Genomic DNA, 11,732 nt, shown 5'->3' on the forward strand with positions numbered 1-11,732 from the left:
TAGACATCAGGAGGTGCGACTTCACAGTCAGGGCGGCTAGGATCTGGGACCAACTTCCAAGAGAAGTGGTGCAGGCTCCTACCCTGGGGGGCTTTAAGAGGAGGTTAGATGTACACCTTGCTGGGATCGTTTGACCCCAGTACCCTTTCCTGCCACGGCTTGATGATCTGCTCAGATCCCTTCCGACCCTACTAACTATGACACTATGAAACTGTGCTGTTGGAAAATGGCAGCAACGGAAATTCGGTGGAGTCTTGCAATTCATTCCTTTGGCAAACACTAATATTACCTTTCTCCTTTTAAACCTTGCAGCGAGACAGACTCCAGAGTCCCAGGCTGAATCCCCTGCCCCAGCCCAATGGCAGGATGCTGGCTGGCAAAGGAGCAATGTGCTTTGGACAGGACACGGACCCTGGGAAGGTGTGTGCTAGCAACAGTCCCTGGCATGTGCCTTCCTTCCATGCTCTTCACCTACAGGTGCCCAAAGACACTCGCATTGCATCATTCATATGACATCATTTAAGGACAACCCTGAATTTGGAGCGTGGGGTTTAAGGCACCATGAAGGGAGGGTTTCCACAGTATGCCTGATTCATGGCTGGGAGGGCTGACCTGTGCTCCTGGCTCATTTTGTGATGGCTGGATCGTTCCCATGCAAGCAGTGGATGGAGGGTGGTTGGCTGGAGCTCTTGCAATATAGCTGATCCTTGCTCACAGGACCAGCCACTGGTGCTGCCTGACCCCAGGAATGGCCTAATGAGGGCACTGACGGCAGTCCCGTGTAAGCCTTCTAGCAACAATGAAATCATGCGGTGCAGGGAGGCAGGGGGCACTCCATAGAGGATGCCCACATTTAAACCGAGAACTAAGAGGCCAGGGTTCCCTCTGGGGATGTTGCAAACTGTACAGGGCATGTGGGGACTCGGGGCTGGTTTGAAACAGTCCTGCTGGGCTGTCCCAGAGGAGCTCTGGGAGTCAACCCATGTCCTGCAGAGCCAGGGCCTCCAGGAGTGCAGCTCTCGTGAACCCCCACATGCACGAGCCCAAATTGAGTCAAGGGAGCACGAGGCCTGTGTGCGCCCAGCTGGGGCAGGAAGAAGGGGGAGGCTCCCTGCAGCTCCTACCCCTCTTGCTGCCCTGTGCAGGGCAGAGCCTCTAGCTCAGAGGCCGAGCTGGAAGGGAGCCCGCCTGTGCTTTCCAGTTCAGTGCTGCAGCGGGCAGAGGTGTGCAGACCCAAATGCTGTAAGTGTCTGCCCTGGCTTGCGAGAAGGGATTAGCTGTGTTTGGATAAAGTCCCAGCTGTTTGTTCGGGGAGAGCTCAGTTAAGTTCTGTACAAACACCGTGCGGCAGTGCATCACAGCCCAGGCTGGGGTTGTAGCTCATTCCCAGAACTGCAAACAAAGGTCCGCGGCTTGCAGAAGTGAGGTGGGAAAAGTGCATTTTCCAGGAACCCGTGGTAAGAAAAGATGTGCAACCAGGGGCTTGTAATTGCCAAACAGCAGGTTGGAGCGAGAGAATTATTGCTGGCTTGCTGGCAGATTCCCAGGGGCCGGCTTGCTGTGAGGATGCTGAGCTCTTTCTTGTAACTGTGGCCTTAGTAACTCATCCAAGGTCACGAGGAGTCAGTACCCAGTCTTGACACCCAGTTATAGAATCACAAAAAATTCAGGGTGGAAGGGAGCTCAGGGGGTCACATCCAGTCCAACCCCCTGCTCCAAGCAGGACCAGCCCCAACTACATCACCCCAGCCAAGGCTTTGTCTACGCGGGGCTTCAAAACCTCCAAGGATGGAGACTCCTCCACCTGTTCCAGTGCTTTACAACCCTCCTCATGAGAGAATGTTTCCTAATATCCAACCTCAACTTCCCTTGCTGCAGCCTGAGCCCATTGCTCCTTGTCCTGTCATCTGCCCCCACTGAGACCAGTGCAGCTCCATCCTCTTTGCAGCCCCCCTGCGGGGAGTCGAAGGCTGCTATTAAATGGCAGGGGGTCGGACTAGATGATCTACTCAGGTCCCTTCTGACCCTAGAAACTATGAAACTATGAAAGCCTGACACCAGTCAGCAGCAGGGGTGTCTAGACTGCATGAACAGTTACCGGGGTGAGCAGGGCACTGTACATGGGTCTACTGCTTGTCCTAGGTGCAAAGGGCCACACTGAGCAGGGAGCAATGACGCGTGCAGGTACAGAGTGGGGAACAGCTAGCCAGGCTAGGACTGCAGAAAACACCTGGGGGCTATTGTGGACTGGGCTATTGTGGCCAGCTGTGTAGTATTGTTGCCAAAAGGCCAATGGCACATTGGGATGTATTAGCAGGGGTGTCTCATGCAAGTCATGGAAAGTGATTCTCCCACTCTCTTCAGCACTGGTGACACCTCACCCAGAGCCATGTGTCCAGTTTTGGGCACCGCTCTTCAAGAAAGATGTGAATGAACTGGACACAGTCCAAAGGGAGCAATGGATGATCTGAGGGCTAGAAAATATGATTTACAGGGAAAGGTTGGAGGAACTCGGATTATTTAGTGTGGAGAAGGTGGCGGGGGTAGGGGTAGGGAATTGAAAATTGTCTTTAAATACATGAAAGATGAGTATGCAGAGAATGACAAGCATCTGCTCCCTGTATTCACAGAGGAAAGAACAGGAAATAATGGGCTTAAATCTCCCTAATTGCAATTCAAGTTAGAAAGCTGATCTTAATATTGAGCTCTGAGGCTGGTTCAGCTCTAAGGAAGTGTGGAATCCCTCTCCCTGTAAGTTTGGAAGTACAGGCTGGACAAAGACTTGCTCAGGATGCTTTAGATGGGGTTGAACTTGCCTTGAGCAGGGGCTGGACTAGGTGTGACCTCCTGAGAGCCCTGCCAGCCCTGTTTGCTGTGATATCTGCAGTATATACATGCTGATATATACTTTGGTAGAGTATAAATCAGCATATGCTCTTCCAAAGGAAAGTAGAGTATATACTGATACTCCCTTTGCATGCTTTGGGGCACAGTCTCCCCTCTGTTGGTATGTGAATCCCTTCATTTTAATCCAGGTTCCACTCCAAAACCACAGAGAAAATACAGCCTTTCATAGGAATGGGCCACTCCTTAACTTGATTTGAAAGCATATGCTGATCTTCCACTTGGTTTCCAAATGTCCTGCAGATGAAGGGCTCTCACACCGCACCTGCGGTGTCACTGATACCAGAACCATGTGGGCAGATCTGCTCGGGGCCTATGTCAGGAGCCCGGTGCTGATGGACGTAACCAGCAATCAGGTGCAGCCTCTGCTTCGTGCGCAGGCAAACCTGCATTACATAACAGGTGACTTCTCAAATTAAAACCCTCTGAAAGAAGCGATTAAGTCTCTGTGCTGGTGGCAGCACCAGGCCACTCAGACTTCTCCGCTGGCAGGAGCTGCAGGGTGCAGATCTGCAGTCCCAGAGATGGTCTCAGTTACTCAACAGGTGCAAATAAAAGAAAGAAAGCACACAATGGCATCGGGTGCAAAGCACGCTTCATTCCCACTGGCTCTGTGGGCAGCTTGGCTTCGGTCTGATACCTGCTGCCCTAAAGCCAGCTCTGCCATCGGTGCTGTGAAATGCCTGACCTGACTCATGAATAATTTGCTGCTTAGCATCGTTTCTGAGGAATAACGTAGAGTTCACAGTGAGTACCTCCCTTCCAGAACCAGGCACCCGCCCCTGCTCATGATTAAAGAGAGAAGGTCTTCAGACTTTCCTAGCTGATTACTAACTGGGCGCTAATTGCAATGAATTAAAATCTGAGTCCTCCTGGAATTTTGCCGGCAGGGACTTCTGCAGCACGTGAAACCTGGACTGTGAGCAGGTACCAGCAAACACGGTCAGGTCATACAAAGATCAATGTGTCCCTTCTGCAGCACAGGCGGGCAGTGTGAGCCCAGCACGTGCCCTCGTGGCATGAAGTGAATCGGAGGCCGTACAAAGCCCAGCCTGGGACTGGGGAACTTGCTCCGGCAGCTAGCCGATGCTGGGATCCCTGCTGCCATGGCTTCCCTGCTGTCCTGCCAGAGCTAGCCAGAGAAAAGCCAGCGCAGGCATGCCTGCCCATGCTGCAGTCACACCACCGGCTGCAGGGCATCCCAGCCTCACCAGGAATATCTTCTGCTCTGCCCCTGCATGCCCGTTCCAGCCAGCATCAAACCCAAGAGCTCCGTGGAAAAGGCTCTCCAGCGTTCACCAGGGAGCACTGTCATTGCTCGAGCCAATGGACCCCAGGAAATGTTTGCACCCCCCTCACACCCCAACTGGCAGAGCACAGTGAGAAGATCAGTGGGTTGCACATACTTGTGGTTGCAGGGTTCTGCCCCGTACAGACAGGCCAGGATCATGTCCTCGGCCTGGTAGCCCATCTGTTTTCTTTGTTCCAGGGGGACTTTTGCGAAGATGCTGGTGGACTGCAGCACGTACCACTCCATCACTGCCTGGGCCGCACTGGTGAAGTTCTTGTAGACACAGCTGGTGCCCTTCTCCCTGCACTGAACACACACAAGTCCAAGCTCTGCTGGCCACTTCTCTCCTCTCCTCCAGCCTGGTGCCAACCCGCCTGCTTATTCCTGAGGAACTGAATAGGAACCAGAGCAGATGGGAGCTGCACGGATAGCTGGATGCTCCCAGAGACCCAGTTAGAGAACTCCCCACTCTCTGCAGGGGTCCTGAAGCACCCTATGGAAATCTGGAGTGGGTGCAGAAGGCCTTGCTCACCTTGTAGGAGGGCTGTAGGGGACACCACCCCCTCACCGATCCCACAGGGTGGTTTGTAAAGCCAGCCCCCAAGATCTGGCCAAGCCAGGAGCCCCCCAGGAGTTTCTTTAGGGTGCACTGGATATCACTGGTTCTTCATAGGAGAAACCAGGCTGGCCGAGAAGCAAAGGCCATCTACTGCATCGCCCTCAGGCACGGCTGCTGGGCACCACATGATAGCTGCGCGGGCAGCCTTGGGGCTGTAGGTGCAGCCTTGGCCTCTGCGCTACCTCCACAGGGTGCTGTGGCTAGAAAATCCTCAGGACGGTGAATCTCCCACCTGCACTGGCCTCTGCATTAGAGAGACTTTTGGCTCTGCCAAAAGTGCAGCCCTGCCCAGGGCCCCATATGCAACCCCCATGCAGGGCGCATCACCGTGAGCCCCTGTGCTGGGCTTGGTGCCTGGCCTGGTTCCCATCGAGAGCTGCAAAGTGCAACTCAGGCCCTGTGTATCCCACTGTGCATGGAAGTAACTCTCAGAAGCTCCCCTTACCAGCTTCATGGCCACCTTGTACTTCTTGGCTTCTGCCGTGCTGTTGGATGCGCTGGGAGAGGAGCTGTTGTGCTGGGTCCCGGCGCCGGTCCGGTTGGTCGTGAAGATGTCGATGATGGGCTGGTCGGGGTGGCTCTCGTCAATCAGAACCAAGGGGAGCTGGTTCCACAGCTGCAGGTCCAGCACCTGCGAGCCGTTCTCGCTGCTGTTCACTGCCAGGGGGGAAAACGGGTCCTGTTGTCCACACTGGAGGATCCTTTCCAGGGCCGCATCAATCAGCTTGTCCATCTCTTTCAACAGATGCTTCACCTTTGAGTACCTGAAGGACGAAAGAGCCGTTAGCAGGTGCCACACGGGTGGCAGCCGCAGGGAGCAGAGAGTCCTCCAAGCCCTCGGACCGGCTCTGTGCAGGGAAGGCAGAGCTTGGTTTGTGTCAGGGAGTTACTGAACAATGAGCAAAGTGTGATCTGTGCTAAAATGTGCCTTCTGGCTGCCAGACACTGGTGCAAAAACCAGATGTAACATCAGGCAGGAGACAAACCCGGTTGTCCTGATTATGGTAATTTGCTGTGGTTTATATGGCATGAATATCAACAACACTACGTGATCTTTTGAGCCGTTCTTTTGTGCCTGGTTTGGCAGCCAGCTGACTGGATGAAGTTTGCCAGGTTAGTCTGAAATCAATCAGAAGGCAGGGTAGATTTGCACCGTATAGACTAACTAAAGTAAAGAGAGCGAACACAAGCTTTCGTGGGCTACAGCTAACTTCTACAGGGATCTGATCTGGAAATAAAAGACACCCGCAAAGCCAACTGGCTCTCTCTGTGTCTCCTTCATGCTTTGGGTCACACTATGGGAATGTAAAACGGTGCCAGTGAAATCACTATTGTTGCTGCCTAGCTTCACCAGAGTTACTGGCTGCATCTACATGTGCAGTTAGTGAGACATAAACTCCTGGGTGCAGCATCTTCACGTGCACCAAGGACCAAGCAGTTAGAGCCACGGTGGAGCAGCCCCGGGATGGAAGGGGGCTTGGGGGGTCGGCCCTGGGCTGCGGGTGGCGGTGGAGGGGCTGGCTGGGGCATGAAGGTGCTAAAGTGCAGGCCTGGGTGGCAGGCAGCCCCCACGCTTTAGTACCCTTGTGTCTGCGCCAGCCCGTCACCGTTTACACATGCCTTTCAGCAGAGTTTGTTACTCTGCCATAAGATGGTGCTATTCCCAACTAACTTACAGCAGAGTTAATTAATCTACTGCACCCTAATACTGGTGCTCCTGTAGACAGTGACGCTTTACTGCGCAGCTAATTAGGCAACTCCGCAGGGAAGTGCATGTGTAGATGCCCCCACTGTGAGACTGGCAGTGAGGTAACTAAGAGCAAATGGCAGCTTGCAGAGTCTGTCCTGAACGACCACGGCAGCGTTCACAGCGAGAATAAGGAAGGGGTTTCTCAAAGCTTTTTTCGCTCCTGCACTCGTGAATGATGCAGCGTGCACTGTACAGATGTGAGCTAGGTTGCTGCAGGTTCATTCTTTCTGAATGGGGTACAGTTGGCAAGGACTGGCCGCGGGTCCCTAGCTAGCACTGACTTCTCAAGCAGCTCTGGAGCCCCACAGGGCAGAGCATCACTGATCCGTGGCAGCCTTCACTGGGAGCACCACGTAGCAAGTCAGCATAACGGCTAATGCAGGAGAGTTTGGTGCATCAGGGAGACTCACTTGAAGGGGTTGGCATTGCACACCGTGACAGCCGGGAACTTCATGGTCTTAAATCCGATGGAGAGAGATGAGGTGACGTTATAGGAGAGATATGTGTTTATGAGGATCCCCCACTGCCAGAAGACTAGCGACGCAAAGAGGAGAGTCAGGAAAAACCAGATGAATTTCTTTTTTGGCCCCTCTCGGATGATGCGTTTAGGCCCATGCGTGTTGGTGTTATCGCAGTACCAGACCAATAGTTCTTTGTACGTGTATCCAGGGCCCTTCTGGAGGCGATGCAGCGCTCTAATGAAATACCTCTTCAGGTTCATTTTACTGTCTGTAAACATAGAAAAAAAAAAGAAGTCAGAACAAACCAATTGTGACCAGAAGGGGTTTAGATTCTCTCAAATACTCTCTGTGAAAATAAAAATGTATCTGGGACAATGGCATGTTGATAGGATCTGCAGTTTCACAATGCTTTTAGGACACTGAGAATCAGATTTTCCTCTCTCATCTCTAAATCCCTCTGCAAAGGAGATGCTCCATTGGCTACAACAGAATTACACTGCGGAGGAGAAGAAGGATTAAGCCTCACATTTGAAAGGCTTTATGGCTCAGGAAAATTGCAGGTATGGACAAATTGTACCATTTGGAGGAAAGGCAGTTGACAATTGGTGAACTGAATCAGCTGTAAGTGTTTATCTGTCCGTTCCTAGCCCATGATCAACGGAAGTCAAACCAAGCTGTCCCCCTCAGCCCCCGACTGAAACAGGATTAGATTATCATGGTTTAGCTTCGCTTACTGGGAACAGACACACAGAGCAATTGCAACAGCTCAGCTGACCCACAGGCCTACCTACAAGTCTCCCAAGCCCCTTTAAAACAGCAGAATTGTACGTGTGTCTAGACTCTACATTTCACCTTTTCAAAGGGGGTCTCTCAGATTTGGGCGTCCAGGTTAGCACACTTAGGATCTAGTTATTAGATCTGCTCGGCATCCCACTGAGGCTGCTGGACCTTGCAGGTACTTGGAGAGTTCAGAGCATCGCGTCATAGCTGTCTTCACCTTGGTGCTCAGAAAGGGAAGACCAACACAGTGAGGCAGTTTCTGAAACTTTGCCCGTTAGTTGCTTGCCCGTGGAGTCAGTGGCAGACTCAGGAAAGGAAACCATGTCTCCTGACCTCTGTCCTTTTCTGGACAGAGAATATGTAGACTTTTCTGACAGTCTTCCAGGTTATTGTGCCTAAATAGGACTGGGCATTGTCTTCAGAACTAACATGCAGGTGCTCCCATTACAATGCAAAGCAGTACAACTGACGCCTTTTGGCAAGTAGATTGATTGTGCAATGTGTGCAGATTGTGTCATTTCATTATGTAACTTGGGCAATAGAATAAAATGCATAAGACTCTTTAGACCTATCATGCCCTCAACTAAGGAAAGCCAGTGATGTCCAGGCAGAAAGGAGATTTAGGAACCTATTAAGATCTCAGTTAACTTGCATCTGTTGCATGTGTCTGCTCGAGTGGGTCAAGGATGAGTGCGCTCAGATCTGACATCACAGACCTCGGCTAAGTCTGCAGCGAGACAGCACGGAGGAGGTTCTTCCTGTCAGGCTCATCAGCTGGATAGCATGAACCATATAGGAGCAGTCTTACTCTCTCCTCGTGGTCTGTATTACCCCGGGGGAAGTCAGTATTCATTTTTAAGCTCTCACTTCCAGTGCTGGGTGTATCTGGCTATACAGAAAATCCTTCCCAGAAGACACAGGTGATGAAATGTATACAAGGATGAAGAGTATTAATTGTGGAACATTTGGGAGCCTTTTGTAGTCTAGGGTGTATTATCCTAGAGGAAGGTACCAGTCTTTTGACTGCAAAGGACTGTCAGTCCTGGCTCTGCTGCTCGTGACCCGTCTTGTCTTCAGCCTTTGTCTGCACTGGTGTTCAAATTGCATGAGGCTGAAGTGGTTGTGAACAGTTTCCAGGCTAGCTTAGTTTAATCTGCAATGTGAAAGGAACCCAAAGGGGTCCAATCTAACATGGTTGGAGAGGGGGAGGTATTGGCATCGCATCAGACATCAGATACATCCACTTCCCAAGGACAGCAGGAGCGGGAGGCTGGACACAGCAGTGTCTCTTTCACAAGACTACATTGGCCATAGACAGTGGTTGCCTGCCGGAGAAGGGACAATATGTTGATTTTTTTCAAATTCCTTTGCCCTGAAGATACCATCAGTACGCTTTGCACTGCTCATGTGAAGGATGCGGCATATTTTGCATCAGGATTGTGAGTAAACAGTACATTTTGTGCTGTGATTGTACGGTGGGAATGTGTGTTACTAAATCTTTATATCTTGGGGCAGAATTTCACAACCGAAGAGAAAAAACCTGTTGCTTAGAAAACCGTTCAGAAACTTAAAATATTGGCAGGAGGAATCAGAGCTCCGTGCTGTGCATGGCACGAAGCATATTGGAAACAGCAATGTTGAAAGGTACAGGATCAGCCATGTTTCGACGATCACTGATATTCAGCTACGCAGAAGCTAAATTGAATGGTTTTGCTTTTAGGCAAAGTTACTCTTAATCGTTTTAACCCCAAGTAGATAAATTAGCAAAGGGAAGTGGTAGCAGTGGACAGGTGCTGGGGCACAGGCCCTGATAATGCAGAGGTCATAGATTCATAGATTCATAGATTAAGGGTCGGAAGGGACCTAGTAGATCTTCTAGCCCGACCCCCCGCCAGGGCGGGAGAACAACAAAAACCCCAAAAAGAGAAATGGGACTCAAACGAGTCCAGCTAGGTGGGCATCCAGCCTCTTCTTAAAGACCCCCAGGGTAGGGGCCAGCACCACTTCCCTTGGAAGTTGGTTCCAGCTCCTAGCCGCCCTAACGGTGAAGTAGTTTTTGCGGATGTTCAATCTATACCTCCTCTCCAACAGCTTGTGCCCATTTCTCCTTGTTATGCCAGCGGGCGCTAGGGGAAACAGCGTCTCCCCCAAACCCCTCTGGTCCCCCCTAGTGAGTCTATAGACAGTCACCAGGTCCCCCCTTAGCCTTCTCTTGTGGAGGCTGAATAGGTTCAGGTCCCGCAGTCTCTCACTGTAGAGTCTGCCCTGTTGTCCCTGGACGTAGGTCCTTTCTACGTCCAAAAGGAAAAGGCCTAAAGGCCAACCTGCCTGGATGCCCCTTGTCCCCTGGGCTAGTCTGCTGTTCAGCTGCAAAGCAGAGGAGCTGGATCACAACAGGAAAGCTTGGCTGTTTATGGGAAGCACGTGGAGAAGCCTTGCAGGTCTGGGCTGTGCTGCAAGTGCGATGGGTTTGAAGGTATGTTCGCGCAGCACAAGGCAATGCTGTGCAGAGGTACAGAAGTTAGCTTAGTCCTGGGAACTGCATCTCTCTGGTAGCCCAGAGCTAACAGACTTCATCTTGTCTCAAGTGCATGCCAAGATGGAGAAAACTCCCTCTGGCTGTCCTGGCCGCTGACTCCCCACACGTCGGCCGGGTCCCACGGCAGAGAGATCTGTCTAGGTAACCTTGGGGAAACCATCAGACCTGCCTGGCTGTAGGACACAGGACCAGCAACAATGGTCTGGAGCTGCAATAGGGGAAATTAAGGTTGGAGATTAGGAGGCACTTTCTATCGGGGTGGTCAGGCGTTGGAACAGGCACCTTGAGAAGTTGTGAAATCTCCATCCTTGGAAGCTTTCAAGAGCAGGTAGATGGACACTTAGCTGATGGTTTTTGTCAGGGATGACCTTGCCTTGAGCAGGGGGCTGGGCTAGATGATCTTGTGGGGTCCCTTCCAGCCTGGCTTTCGTATGATCCTATTAGGCCCACAGCACAGAGAACAGCTTGAAATATGTCTGGCCTTTTCACCTTAGCTGCTATATGATGGCTTGTTGAATCTCAGGTGAGAACCTCGAGGTTGGCCTTGGTTGAACCGGTTTATGCGACAGAGGCACTGAGTGCCAGAGAAGACTGGCAAGAGCAAGCTAACCAGAATTAAAAAAAAAATCCCATTAACATAATTGTATCAAATTAAAATTAAAACATACCTGAACTCTTCAGGGAAAATTCAACCTTGCTGGACAAAACTGGCTGCATGATCTGAGAACTGAGTTCACTGTGCTGCTTACCAGCCTTTCCCAGTGGCCAGATGGGGCTTGAAACCGAGGTGACAAGCTGGGGTTTGGTTTGGTTTCTAAAAGATACCAGAGAAGGGGATCCTGATCCCACTGTCAGAGCTGTCAGGGGCTTGATTCTTCTGAGAGGATGGGAAGGAAGCTATTGTCTCCTTTCATATTAGGTCTTCTGACTCTGAAGTTTAACAAAATGGTTGTGGGACTGGGGGACAGGACTGGTGAGGAAAGGCTGAGGGAACTGGGCTGATTGAGTCTGCAGAAGAGGAAACCGAGGGGGATTCAATAGCAGCCTTCACCTCCCTGCAGGGGGGCTGCAAAGAGGATGGAGCTGCACTGGTCTCAGTGGGGGCAGATGACAGGACAAGGAGCAATGGGCTCAGGCTGCAGCAAGGGAAGTCGAGGTTGGATGTTAGGAAAAACTTTCTCCCGAGGAGGGCGGTGAAGCACTGGGACAGGCTCCCCAGAGGTGGTGCAGTCTCCATCCTTGGAGACTTTTAAGACCCAGCTCGACACAGCCCTGGCTGGGATGATATAGTTGGGGCTGGTCCTGCTTTGAGCAGGAGGTTGGACTAGATGTGACCTCCTGAGGTCCCTTCCAACCCTCATTTTCTAGGATTATATGATCTGAAATCA

At 51.6% G+C, this 11,732-nt stretch overlaps 1 protein-coding gene across 1 annotated transcript in view; it reads right to left on the reverse strand.

Moving 5' to 3' along the window:
* Positions 1 to 7,313, reverse strand: part of SCNN1B (sodium channel epithelial 1 beta subunit) — a 20,217-nt gene extending 12,904 nt beyond the window's left edge. Inside the window, exons 1-3 of the mRNA XM_019512799.1 lie at positions 6,975 to 7,313; positions 5,260 to 5,578; positions 4,311 to 4,501 (exon numbers count right to left, since the gene is read on the reverse strand). Of these exons, the coding sequence (XP_019368344.1) occupies positions 4,311 to 4,501; positions 5,260 to 5,578; positions 6,975 to 7,303 (839 nt within the window). The 5' untranslated portion in view covers positions 7,304 to 7,313. The remainder of the gene's footprint in view (positions 1 to 4,310; positions 4,502 to 5,259; positions 5,579 to 6,974) is intronic.
* Positions 7,314 to 11,732: the final 4,419 nt, after the last annotated feature.

The sequence above is a fragment of the Gavialis gangeticus genome, unplaced genomic scaffold, assembly GCF_001723915.1.
Source record: "Gavialis gangeticus isolate Ggan-Ray unplaced genomic scaffold, GavGan_comp1, whole genome shotgun sequence".
Lineage (NCBI taxonomy): Eukaryota > Metazoa > Chordata > Crocodylia > Gavialidae > Gavialis > Gavialis gangeticus.